General features: G+C 33.6%; 1 protein-coding gene across 1 annotated transcript in view; it reads left to right on the forward strand.

The window, feature by feature from the left end:
* NAA15 (N(alpha)-acetyltransferase 15, NatA auxiliary subunit) overlaps positions 1-14,318 on the forward strand; it is a 126,699-nt gene that overhangs the window by 50,756 nt on the left and 61,625 nt on the right. The window contains exons 7-14 of the mRNA XM_012654680.1: positions 2,689-2,808; positions 4,426-4,521; positions 4,888-4,994; positions 6,657-6,729; positions 9,359-9,528; positions 10,660-10,812; positions 11,398-11,526; positions 12,557-12,770. Coding sequence (XP_012510134.1) covers positions 2,689-2,808; positions 4,426-4,521; positions 4,888-4,994; positions 6,657-6,729; positions 9,359-9,528; positions 10,660-10,812; positions 11,398-11,526; positions 12,557-12,770 — 1,062 coding nt within the window. The remainder of the gene's footprint in view (positions 1-2,688; positions 2,809-4,425; positions 4,522-4,887; positions 4,995-6,656; positions 6,730-9,358; positions 9,529-10,659; positions 10,813-11,397; positions 11,527-12,556; positions 12,771-14,318) is intronic.

Consider the following 14,318-nt stretch of genomic DNA (forward strand, 5'->3'; position numbering starts at 1 on the left):
AACTAACTTTTTCTGTTTTTACTAGAGATAGGGTCTCGCTCTTGCTCAGGCTCGTTTCAAACTCCTGACCTCAAGCAATCCTCCCGGCTTGGCCTTCCAGAGTGCTAGGATTATAGGCGGGAGCCACAGCACCCAGCCTGAATTTTTCTGGTTTTAAATTCCTTTGGCTCACCTTGAAGTTGAACACTAGAAAAGTATAGTTCATATCTGTGTGCATAATGAGTACAGCCATTATTTGCCAGATGAAAGAATAATGCTACTCACAAGAAAAGCTGGTAGTTTAAGGCTCCTGGAGCTCAATTGTGAACTGTACATCCAGGATAAACCTCTTTCATTTGAATTAGTCATCCCTTAGTAGTCTGTTAGTTATAAAGTGGGGGGATTTCTGACCTAATGGGAAAGATCACAAGTCTGGAAAAAACTAGTTTGGGTTCTTTCTGTGGCTGCTATGTTAGCTATATGACCAAGGGCAAGGCTTGGTTTCTTTATGGAAATACATGACATATCATTTCATTTGATTCTTTCAATAACTTTATTAGTGAGGAACAATGGCAGATAGGTAGAATTAGGTAATGACTGAGAATTGACCAATGGATTTTAGCAATTTGGAAGTCATTGGTGAGGTTAACAAAAGCACTTTCTAAGCATTTGGTGGGAGAGTGGTAATAACCCAAACATCAAGTAAACTTGAATGAGATTGGAAGTAGAGGAATTGAAGATAGGAAGCATACATAACTCATACAAGGACTTTTACTGTAAAGGAAGCAAATGAGGTGGTGGTAGACGAAATGGGATACAGGCTCAAAAGAAGGTTTTTTTATAACGTGCTGACTGGGGAATGATCCAATAGAGTCAGAATATTTTGGTATAGTAGGATAAATTGGAGGATTAATCTTAGAGAAGAGCATGATAGTTCATTCACAGTAATAAGAGTTGGACAAGTAAATGTGTAGAGGTAGTGGGTATTTGGGAGTTCTAAATGCTTCCATTTTCTACATGAAATAGGAATCGAGGCCATCAGCTCATTCCACAAAATATCTATTGAATACCTGCTTTGAGTTAGGTGTTCAGTACAGTGTATATAAAAAGAATAGATGAGAACTGAGGGTAGCATCAATCTTTGGAAATTCTAGCCATCTTCAGAAATTCAAGGCAGTGTTGCTGGTGGTGTTAGTTGTGGGGAGATGAAGTGGTCAAGGTCACGTGGGAACTTCCTGGAGTAGATGAGTGGGCATAGTTAGGCAGAATGTTTTATTGTTTTTAACACCTGTTCCTTCCACACAGAAAAGGTCTGAGAAGATTAAGGGAAGTAACTGAGAATGGATATAGTGCAGGGGGGAGTAAAGTTGCATGCTGTTTTTTTCTTTGTTATTATTTTTGTGAGAAACAAGGTCTTGCTATGTCTCAGGGTGGACTTGAACAACTGGGCTCAACTAGTCCTTTCCCTTTGGCCTCCCAAGTAGCTGGGTCTGTAGGTGTGTGCCAGGTTATTTTCTGTGTTTTTAGTGAAGTTGGCTTTTGGTTACTATAGAACAGGCTTTGTCAACCTTGGCAAAGTTCACATTTTAGGCCTGAGTTGTTAAGGTTGAAGATCTCTTCTGTGCATTGTAGGATGTTTAGCAGCATTCCTAGCTTGTACTTAGTAGATATTAATAATGTCCACCAACCCTGCTGTGACAAACAAAATGTCTTTGAATATTGCCAAATGTCCTTTGGATGGCAAAAGTGCGCCTGATTTGAGAACCATTGGTACAGATATGTTAAGAACATGGGCTTTTTCAGCTAAAGCACTGGTGTTCAAATCCTAACTCTAATACTATTTGAAAGACCCCTACTTAGAAAATTTACTTAAGTTCTCTCTGCTTTAAAATGATGAAAATAGTAACCTATCTCATAGAGGTATGAAAATTGAATTAGTTAATGTGTGTGAAGCATTTAAAAGTCACTGGCACATAATAAGTGCTAAGAATTGCGTCCTTCCATGAGAAAGTATAGAACAAATAAAGTATCGGAATGATTCAGGCTTTTAAATTGGTAGGGTAAACAAGGGAGCCTAGGTCTTGAGATTTATTTTGATACCTGGGGTTTGCTAATGTCATTTGGGGATGTGATTGGTCATGCAGCCCAGGGAAAGCAAGCAATGCATCTACAAGTTGCTGATGGGCCTGAAGAAAAGGAAATGGTTTTTCTCTGAGATTGAATGGTAGGATTAGTGAGACAAGAAGGAGAAAGAAAAGAAAGTTAAGTGTAAAGTAGGATGGTTATTTGGTTGTTGGGAGAGATAAAAAGGCAAAGATTATTAGGTGGTTTTGAATGCAGGCAGATTATGGGCTGCTACAGCAGAATTGTTTTGTAATTGATTAAGGGATCATAAGGTTAGTGTATTGGATTGGGTTGTTAGTTTGGCTGTTGAAGATATCAGGAATAATTGATGTGTGGATGATGCCTGATGACAGTGTGTTTAGTGGATATGTGAAGGTGGCCTGGAGGAAGAGGATGGCATTTCTAAATAATATAACTTCAAAAAAGAAGGGGCAGTAAAATAACTTGATAAACAAGGGAATTGTGAACTCAGGTTACCAGATCAATCCACTTCCCAACATTATAATGAGGTTTTAAGAGAAAATTTGAGGGAAAGTTAAAATTAGAAGGTTATTCTCAAATATTTAATTTTTTCTTTTAAACCAGGGGAACTTCTGTTGCAACTGTGTCGTTTGGAAGATGCTGCGGATGTTTATAGAGGATTGCAAGAGAGAAATCCTGAAAACTGGGCCTATTACAAAGGCTTAGAAAAAGCACTCAAGCCAGGTAGTATTGTTTAAAACTGAGTTTCTAAATTTTAATTGCTGATTTTGTTAATACATATTTTATTAACTCATTGAAAAGCACAACTAGGAAAATACTGGTTGAGAATTGGTTCAAACTCTGAATACAAAAGTACAGTTGCAAACTTCTGTTTAATGTGGCAGGTTGAGCATGTTTTTAAACCTCTCTTCAACTACAAATTCAGAGAAATGGTTGAGAATTGTAGAAACAACTTTAGAAAAAATTCACAAATGCGTAGTAGCATCAAAAACATGAAAGGGAAATTTCCACTGACAGAAATGGACATATCTCCCTAAAGGAAAGAAGCAAACATAATCTTTGCTAAGCTCTGACTGCAGCAGTGACCTGCCAGGGTCACATGAATGTAGCCATGCTGCATGAGCAGCACTGTTCCTTTGTGGGAAGAGGGGTTAAATTTCCATCACTCAAATAAACTTGGGTACAGAGACTCTCTGTATGCCCACGCTTCCCTCCACCCCTCCCCACATTACCTTCTCTAAATGCAGTCTACTTGTGAGCCATGGATATGTACAAGAGAAGCCTCTTGCTGCAGATTACTTTGTAGCAAAGATTCTTAAACTGTCATAGAAACACCAGCAAGGAACGGTTAATCATGACTACCTGCAAAAAAAGAGTAGAGGTGATAGGAGAATCTAAAAATGAATAGAAGGAATTGTAGCCATGAAACATGAATAGTTATGAAAAGTACCAATTAAGAATATGCAAAATGAAAAACCTACTTATTGAAATAAAAATCTTAATGGACTGAATAGAAGAGAGGCCACAGCTGAGGAAAAATTAGTGAAGTGGAAGATTAAACTGAGGAAAGCTCTCAATGTTTGCACTGAGAGTAAAAGATAAAATATAAAAGAAATATGGAAAAATGGAAGATAGGGGATATATTCAAAAGCTCCAGAATGAATCAGAGGAGAGGAATTAGAGGGAAGAAGCTAAAGAAAATACAAGCAAAATATGGAAACATGATAACCAAAACTTTTTCAGAACTTAAAGTAAAGGAGTTCTCAGATTTTGAAAGCCTACCTAAAGCAGAACAGGATAAAGAAAATTATGTATTTTATATGATTATTTTGAATAAGAAATATTGGAAAGAAATAGTCTGGCTGGGTTCAGTGGCTCACGCCTCTAATGCTAATAATTTGGGAGGCTGAGGTAAGAGGATCCCTTGAGGCCAGCAGTTTGAGATCAGCCTGGGCAACATAGGGAAAGCCCATCTCTACAAAAAATGTTAAAAAATTAGTTGGGTGTGGTGGCACAGCCCTGTAGTTCTCACTACTCTTGTGGGTTAGGCAGCGGGATCACCTGAGCTCAGGGCCACTTGAGTTCAAGGCTGCAGTGAGCTATGATCCCATCAGTATACTCCAGCCTAGTTAACAGAGCAAGACTGTCTGTAAAAAAATTTAAAAAAAAAGAGATAGATTCTGGAATCATTGTTTATTAGGATGGTAGGATTATAAATAATTTTCTTTTTATCTTCAAATTTTCTTTTTAATATTATAATTTTTATATACTTTGAAAAATTTGTAATTTGCCAGAAAAATATACAGTTTATAATTACATATAAAATTTTTTCCTTTGCAGCTAATATGTTAGAAAGGCTAAAAATTTATGAGGAGACCTGGACTAAATATCCCAGGGGACTGGTGCCAAGACGGCTGCCATTAAACTTTTTATCTGGTAAGTGAGAATAATTGCAAAGGAATGAAAATGGTGCTATGATTTAAAGTTTCTTTTCATGGGTTGGACATGGACTCATGCCTGTAATCCCAGCACTTTGGGAGGCTGAGTTGGGAGGATCGCTTGAGTCCAGGAGTTCGAGACCAGCCTGGGCACCATAGGGAGAAACCGTCTCTACCCAAAAAAAAATTGTGAATAAAGTTTTCTTGTCTTGGTTTTAAGTATGAGTATGCATATTAAGATTAGATGCATTGTTAGAGTTGTCTAACAAATCAAGTAAATGTAAGTTACCAAATGTAAGTTAGTAAGTGTAAATTAGTAAATCTAGTTAGTAAATGTAAGCCAACAGGATTTTTCTCTTCCAAGGTGAGAAGTTTAAAGAATGTTTGGATAAGTTCCTAAGGATGAATTTCAGCAAGGGTTGCCCACCAGTCTTCAATACTTTGAGGTCATTATACAAAGATAAAGAAAAGGTAAAGTAAAATATGGTTTCTTTTGGCTATCATTTGCTCAGAATTTGGAATAAATGGTTGATTCTTGATTATCTGTGCACAATAGCACATCTTTTGTGAATCTGGTTTCAGTCTTCCTAGCTTGCTCTTTAAATGCTTCTAATGCCTCTTTTTTCCTTTTCATCTTCCTTTTCTCTTTAGCCCAGTAACTTGGTGCTTGTTTTCTGTCTTTTGCTTCTGCTATGTACTTTAATAAGTGTAGGTTATGAATAGTTGGTAAAGCAGTGATTTCTCCAACATTTTTTCTAATCCTTGTTCATGGTCAGAAGTCAAGTTCTATCAGAAAAGTTTGTATACTGTTCTAGTAAGTCAGCTTACTTTTTCAGCTATGTTAACAATATTCAAGATGCTTGTTAACAGGGTATTTTAATCTTAATTTAGATTAATTTGCTTGTAAGTACAGTGTCATCGGGACATGTTGATTGGATTAAAAAATCAGTTACATTGAAGAATCAGATGGGGCAAATTAAACATGCTAAACACTTTAACCTGAAGCACATAATGTGCATTTATTTGCTGGTCTTTTGTTGAGAGGCCCAAGGTATGGGCTTTAATTGCTTTTTCACTTTCTTTCCTTGCATAAATCACATCCATAAAATATCTGTTATTTCCAGTTTGGGAAAAGTGAGAATTTGATGATTGTGAAGCGGTCTTAAGTATGGAATCTTGTATTTTTATGATTTTCTTCTATTTATGGTTTTCTAATTTACACCTAAAGTGGTTTAAAATATCTACTTTATCTTTTGAGTTTTTCCATGATATTCAATGTATAGAAGCAGTTCTTTTTGTTTACATTTCTTAAGTTTGCATAATATTGAATTAAATTCTGCCATTATGATTATAAATGCAACTGATTCAAACAGGTTTGGGAAAACAAAACTGGGTCTTACTAGGCATGTAGCTCAACTTGTGGGAGGAGAACATGGGTGCACCAGAATAACCTAGCTGCAACCATTCAGTTTAACTGTTGAGCCAGTTAAGTTGAGGTCATTTAAGAGAACCTCTATAGTAATAGAAATTTATTAAAGATGGATTAAGCAAAGAAGGGAATTCATAAAATGTATTCACAGATCTTTCAGGAAGCCAGGAACTAGTAATATAGTCAAGACTCAGGAGAAACCAGAACCTGGACAGCCACTCATTCTTCTGTACCTCACACCCACCCACTGTTCTGTGTTTCAGTTTTACTAATGTTTTCCTTGAGTTGTGAGGGTTGAATGCTATCATTTACTTATGATTTTCTCTTTTTATATAGCATTTAATTCTTGAGTCTTAAAGAGGAGATGTTAACTGCAGGTGCTAAATATATGATTGTAGATAAAAATGAATCAAGGTGTAAGTCATCTATAATGTTGCTTCTCTTTCCTGATTTCTGGTTTAGCTGATGCTGTATTTTCTAGCAGGGAGAAGGAATATACCAGTAAATTTTCAGAAAGTTATGTCTTAATGCACACCTGTACAAATACATGATTCATTTAAAAATTTTTATCCACAGGTTAAGGATTTTTAAAGGGCTATACATATGTTGGTTTATTTAGTCCTTTAATAGAAAATAACACATTTTACACAGAAATAATAACTGTACTTTTTCTATTGAAGTATTCTTGTTTGTTTGTACTCTAGGTGGCAATCATAGAAGAATTAGTAGTAGGTTATGAAACCTCTCTAAAAAGCTGCCGGTTATTTAACCCCAATGGTAAGTGCTCAAGTTTTATGTTTTAAAAATATCTTGAAAATTGTAATACATTATGAAGTTCTTAAATATTATTAAGTTCTTTACTGTGATTAATTAGTTAGGCAGTAAGCATAGTGCATTTAAATTTTTTCCCACTAATTTGTTCATTGTGTGATAATTTGGTTATAAGAGAATTGTATTAGTTTATTGGAAAAAAGTTTATGTAAAATTTAAAACATTTAGAAAACCAGACGTAATAATTTAGTGATCCTCCGTTTACCCAGCATTCAGCTTCAATCATTTTTAATTCATGATCAAACTTATTTTTATCTATATCTTCACCTACTTTTTTCTACTCCCATATTATTCTGAAGCAAATTGCAAACATCGCATTATTTTCATCCATGAATATTTCTAAAGATAAGGACTTAACCCAAAACATAACCATAATACCATTATAATACCTGAAAATTAATGCTTAGTATCAAATATCCAGTCCATGTTCACATTTGCAGTTATATTATAAAATGACATATTTTTTTCCTTTCCTTTCCCTTTCTGAAGTTTGTTTGACTGAAGATCCAGATAAGATTTATACCGAGTTGGGTTGGTGTCTTCTAAGTCTTTTTTAAAATCTATACATTTCTCATCCATCTCTTTTCCTACAATCTATTTGTTGAAGAAAATATTTTTTGTTTTTAGTTTTCCCAGTCTGGATTTTACTGAATGTACTCCATGTTTTGTTTAACACATTATTCCTTCGTCCTCAAAATTTCCTGTAAATTTATCATTTCATGTAGAGGTGTGCTGCCTAGTATGATAGCCATTAGCCACAGTGGCTAATTAAAATTTTTTAAAGTAAAATAAAATATAAATTTCATCCCTCAGTTGCTGTAGCCACATTTCAAGTGTTTCTCAATAGCCATATAGATAAATAATGCCTACTATATTGGACAGGGCAGATACAGAACATTTCTGTCATTGCAGAATCTTCTAATGGATAGGTCTGGCTAGAGGATTGATGAGATTTAATTTTTCTTGGTGGTTTTACCTTTTTTTTTTTTAAAGCATAAGAGCAGTGAGCAAGAGTATTTTTACAGGTGGTGGTGTGTTCTTCTGTCAGTAGGCATATAGTGTTTGTTTTATACATTAACAACTTTTAGGAATTACCAGCTGGCGATACTCTATCATTCTTTATTATCTTAAAAGAGAAATTTCCCTTAATCTCTTATCTGCTCACCTAATATCTCCATTTGTATAAGAAAAGCATGATAAATGTGGTTTTTTTCCTCCTACTTCCTACCTTTTTTTAAGTTCTTTACCAGTTTTCAAAATAATGAATTGGTTCAGTAACATCCTATAAGAGAACAAATACATTTTTAGAAAGTATTATTATGAATTCATGGATTTAAGCATATTTGATGTTTTAAATCTCATGTGGTTCCATTCTTTACATAACCATGGTAGCAGTTGATAGCTTCCTTGCTGTTTGATACAAGATATTTGAGTTTATCTTGTATGCTGCCACTGCAGATCTATAATCAGTTCTTCTTCCAAGGAGCTCTGGTTCCTGTAATGGGAAATCCCAATGTGGGACCTGGGGTGCTCATTGCTATTGGGTTGGTCATTGTTTGTAGGTCTCAAATTAATTTTAATAGTACTTTAAAAAAGGCATTACCATGGTTTCATTGGTTAATCATCATGATGTTCCTTTGATTATCAGCATTTTCCTACATATTTTACAAATGTGGAAGAGGTTCAGTGACATGCCCAAGAATATGCAGCACTTTTGTTGCAGATCTATCAGATGATGGGGAGTTGGTGAGTTCCACTCCTATTGTTTGTCCACTGAGCCATCCTGCTTTTTACTAGGAAAAAAAAAAAAGCAATCTATTGCCTTCTTTGAAAGTAAATAACAGTTCTCAGACTTTAGAAATTTGTATTAAAGAATTTTTTAATGTGTGGGTTGTATATTTAACTTACACATTTTCTTGTGAGGATATTAAAATTAAATCATGAACTAAAATATAGAATAAGAATTTTTTACTTGTCTGATTTTTTGAGTGTAGTTTTTATTCAGTATAAATTGTGCATTTTTGCATGTTCAGCATAATATTAAATTCAGTAGAATTTGGTGATAAATGTAGTCACCAAAATTCAAAATAACCACATCACAAGTATATTTATATACAGTTTAGTGCATTAGCTAGAAACTCAATTGAGCAGTCAGGACTTTTATTTTTTTTTAATCACACATTAGTGGAAAATGTCTTTTGAGTTTTTTTTCCCCACTCATAAATAACAGCCTGATCAGTACACTCTCATAGTTCTAGTACAACTTGTCTTCCCGGCATCCATTTTGCTCTCCTTTTTAGGTAGTTAATATCTTTGATCTTATTTATCTGCCATATTTGTTATATAAAGTTCTTATTATATGCAAGGCATTGTGCTAGAGCTTATAAGAATACAGAATAGAAAACATGGTCCCTTCCAAAGATCTTATAGACTTAGGGGTAGTTTTGTGGCTTGATACATAAACTGCCTTCCTTATTAATAAATACAGACATCATTTTGGGAGAGGTACTCTTAATATATGTAATGCCTAACATGGTTTCTTCCCTCTCTCTTCCTCCTCCTTTGCTTTTTAAAGATGATGGGAAGGAGGAACCACCAACCACATTACTTTGGGTCCAGTACTATTTGGCACAACATTATGATAAAATTGGCCAGCCATCTATTGCTCTGGAATACATAAATACCGCTATTGAAAGTACACCGACGTTGATAGAACTCTTTCTTGTGAAAGCTAAAATCTATAAGGTAAAAATATTTCCCCCCCTTTTTTTTGTAAGGTAATGAGACTTGTCATAAATGTTTTCCTGTGTTTTATAGATTTTGAATGTAGGGAAAATGACATATTTGATGACTCAGAAAGCATGGAATAACTTACAGCACATTTCTCGGTCTGATTACTTTTAGACTTGAAGTGGTCATGCTAATTTGATGCTTCATCTGTATCTATACATACATATATGCACACATATAGTTACTCTTGGTTCATGTGGTTTTCTCTTGGGTTTTAGAAATAAGTACAAGTGGTTCAAAGGTAATTATATTTGCTGTGCACTGGGTGTTTCTATTAACATTTGACTATGATAAAACATCAGCATCTGGTAATGTTAATGAAATGGAACTGTGATGATTCTATTATGAATTCTACATATTCGTATCTTTTTCGACGTCTCAACTCCTGGGCCATGCTTGAGAATCTCTATCATATGTTCCAGCATCATATTAAAATAAAATTGGCTTTTCCCTATCTTATTGCAAATAAAATTTAGTAATCAGAGCTCTTGATGGAGTGATTGTTAACCAGTAATTTATTTAGCAAGAAAATAATGAAATTAAGTAATAGTCAAAAAGCACTTTTGAAAGTCAGGTTATGCTCATCAATTTTGTGCCTTTGCCAGATGGAGTAGTTAGTTGAATTAGAATGAAGATCACTGGGGAATGTCTACTAATGGTCCTAATCAGTAATGTTTCCATGGTTCCTTTTGGGTAAAAATTTGGCCATCCATTTGCCTTTCATGACTTTCATAATGAATTATGTTGTTCTGACTTAAAGATTTCCATTATTATTTATTCTTTGATTTAACAATTATTTTTGAGTATTTTTACTATCTGCCAGGCACTGTTGTAGGCAACGGGGATATAACAGTAGACTGTTAAAACAACTCTTTACTGTCAGATAGCCTACATTCTTGATGGCCAGAAAGTTATCAGAACTTACATTATGGAAGAATACATGCTTCTACATTGATTAGCATCTTAAGAGTCAAAAGAATACCTTTTCTTTCATTTGCTTTTTAGTTATTTACCAGCAGGTAACCAATTACCTGCACGGTAAAGTTAGCATATTTACTGGTTTATTTTGCTTTTGTACCTTGTAAGCACGCTGGGAATATTAAAGAAGCTGCGAGGTGGATGGATGAGGCCCAGGCATTGGACACAGCAGACAGATTTATCAACTCCAAATGTGCAAAATATATGCTAAAAGCCAATCTGATTAAAGAAGCTGAAGAAATGTGCTCCAAGTTTACAAGGGTTTGTACAGCTAGTTTTCTTATAAATAAACAGGACATGAGCGAGTTCATTCTTGTATCCCTTGCTCATTTTTCAAAGTTTGTCTTTAATGTTTTTAATATGAAAATAGTCCAGATTTTTTTTAATGTCCCCAGCTGCTGAACAGATTTTAATTAAATAACTATATCAAAAAAAACTGGAACCAACATTAGTATAAAGCATTTTCTTTTTTGATGATTATACAATGGAATTTTAAACTCTGGTTTATATTGGTATATGTTCAGATGACTTTTTAGGGGTTAAGGGAACTAATATTTATTGAGTACCTGCTGTGTGCTAGTGTTTTATTTCTTATATTAATTCCTATCCCCAGTTCTATAGACCTTTTGTTTAATCACTTGAAAAACTACATAATAATTTTAGTGGTTAGAAAGATAATTTCAATTGCTCTCACATGTTAACTATTCCCTTTTACTCTAAGAATGGTTAATAAAATTAAATTATTTTGGAAGAATTCAAATCAGTTGAACATCTTGTTCTTAAATCCTGTGGTGGAATTATGTATTTGGTAAGAAATGGCCTTGAATATATATGATTTTCATATAGGAAGGAACTTCAGCAGTAGAGAATTTGAATGAAATGCAGTGCATGTGGTTCCAGACAGAATGTGCCCAGGCTTATAAAGCAATGAATAAATTTGGTGAAGCACTTAAGAAATGTCATGAGATTGAGAGAGTAAGTACCTCATACATATGAGTTTCTCATTTTATTCTGTTATACATTGAAGATTTTGGGCAAATTGTATATAGTTTTTTTCTCTTCTCCCTCTTTATAATTCACAGATGGTTTTTAAAATCAGTATTCACTTTTTTCAATTTTCATAATGGAAATATAGACTGTATTTTCAGCCAAACTGTTCTATTGTTTATTCTTCCTGTAAAAATTCTTCTTAAAAACTTTTGGAATTTTGTGTCTTGGCTATGTTTTTATTGATTTTTTTTAACCTTTTTTTTTTTTCCAAATTGTTGCTGCTTCTTTAGTAATACTTGCAAAGCTTATTAAGTAATCCTAGAAGCCTGTTTATTGTGGGGTTGATTAGTGATGCTATATACCCTTGATAAGGTATCAGCTTTGACACCTTTTCATGTTTCTGTAGCCTATATAATTCCTCATTTTCTGATAAAGTCATTGTTTTTTTTAATCCTCTTTGCTTTTGATTCATTTCTATGACCAATAGTTGGCTTCCTTTTTTGTGTGTTTTTCACAGATGAACATAGTTTATATAATTAATTTCACATTTATATTATAGTCAACTGTAGAACATCAGAGTTTAGTTGAAATTTGTAAGTTCTTGGTTGCTTGACTTACTTGCTAATTGATTTCTTTCTCCCATATCAGCATCACATTGCATAAGATTCAGATTTGTATCCTCAAAAATTATAAATACTACATATTATAATCCTTTGCAAATTGTTCTAAATATAAAAACTCAATGTTCAACATGTGAATCTACTGTATTGTACCATCATGTATACTAATAAATTATTTTTGATGTTGTCATAATAGCTTTATTTAAGTATAATTAAGGAAGAAAAAAATATATATATCTATTAAAGCTTCCCTTACGTTCAGCAAATAATTTAGTGCTAGCTGTATGCCATATCCTGTGCTAGGTGATGGCCAACTGTGTTTACTTATTTGAAATGCAAAGTATTTATAGATGTTGCTATACTTCAGTATAATAATAAAAAGATAATTTTGTTAGCATTTTATAGAAATCACTGATGACCAGTTTGACTTTCATACATACTGTATGAGGAAGATTACCCTTAGATCCTATGTGGACTTATTAAAACTAGAAGATGTACTTCGACAACATCCATTTTACTTCAAGGCAGCAAGAATTGCTATAGAGATCTATTTGAAACTTCATGATAACCCCCTCACAGATGAGAATAAAGAGCATGAAGCTGATACAGGTATGATATTTAAAGATTTCTCATTATTTGCTCTGGTGTGTATATCTGTATTTATGTTTTTGAATAATATACATTTTTCTTGATCTTCTTATTGAGCACCTTGTGGGAAGATGTTATACAAGGTTATAAAATGATGGTTATTTTGTGAATTTCTCTAAGCAACAAAAGAAAAATTTTGTTTACCTTTATACTTTCAAAATAAGTTAAATAAGCATTTGATTTGTAATTGCTCATTTTGGCATTTAAGAAGTTTGTATTTGATTCGTTTTACATTTAATATCTGGTTTACCCAATATTATAAATTGCTAACTACAGTACTATAAATTGCTAACTATTAGTATGGGACTGTACATTAGCATTGGCTGTTATATAACTAGCTATTCCTTTTTTAAATAGTAATTTATAAGTAAGCAACTAAAAGGTGAATATTGCTTAGACATTAAAAACCAGTTTGGAATTAAGCTAGGAAAATTGCCCAGTGACTTATCATTTGACCTATTTTTAATGTACCATTTTTGTAGCAGAGTGTCAGGGTGATTAGGGAGAAGTCTTCACTAGACAGTTATTTGGGAAAGAATTTCAGAATAAAACTAATCTTGTATGTAGAAGGATATAAATTAATTGTATGTCCATATATTTTGTGACTCAGTCATGGCAAAAATGTTGTAAGAGTTGGGGCATAAAAAGTGTTGGATTTTTTTTCTTTAGTCCTTAGTTTATTCCTCTTTTGAGGATATTACTGGTTACTTTCTATGTCCTTCCACCTGCTAAAGAACTTTGAAACTATTTTGTTAATATGTTGTTAATTTTTACTTCCTCTTGCCTAAGGACAGTTTAGAACTTTCTAAGGTCAAATAGTGAGACGCTTGTATAGATTTCCTTGAATCTATTCCTACCTATTGGTCCTCCTTCAGCTTGGAAGAAAATACTAAAAGGAGGAATCTGCTGGACAATTTGTAGTTAAAATTGAGAACTATGACCCTCTGGCTTCTTTTGTTTACCCTTTTTTTCTCTCCTGGTTACATCCTCTTCTTCAAATTATACAAATAATCCACAATTAAGTCTGATTATACAAAGTTGAGACAGTATAGAAATACACCTAGGAGATATGAAAATCTTCTTTAACTTTTCTACCACCCATTCTCCTTTCCAGAAGTTATCCCTGTGAAAGGGTCAATTCCGTTTATGCACAAGTACAATTTTCAGAGTTTTATGTGTATGTATACTATGCACATGTTTCAGGGTGGTTCTTGGCAAGTTTTTTTTTTTTTAAGTCCATAAATGGGATTATAACCTACTCGGTGTTCTGCAGCCTATACTTCTTATCCCGCAATTAATAGTGCTGCTCAGTATTTGTATACTTATCCAAGTGACATTTTAATGGCTATATAAGAATCTATGTGAATTTTTTCACCCATTATAGTGCTATAGTAAACATCTTTATACATCATTATGCACATGTTTATTTAGCATGGATTGTTACAAGTGGAAATTGCCGGGTCGTAGAGTATGATTATTTGAAATAGTGTCAAATTACCTTCCATAAAG

This window comes from Propithecus coquereli, unplaced genomic scaffold (genome assembly GCF_000956105.1).
Source record: "Propithecus coquereli isolate 6110/MARCELLA unplaced genomic scaffold, Pcoq_1.0 Scaffold112, whole genome shotgun sequence".
Taxonomy (NCBI): Eukaryota; Metazoa; Chordata; class Mammalia; order Primates; family Indriidae; genus Propithecus; species Propithecus coquereli.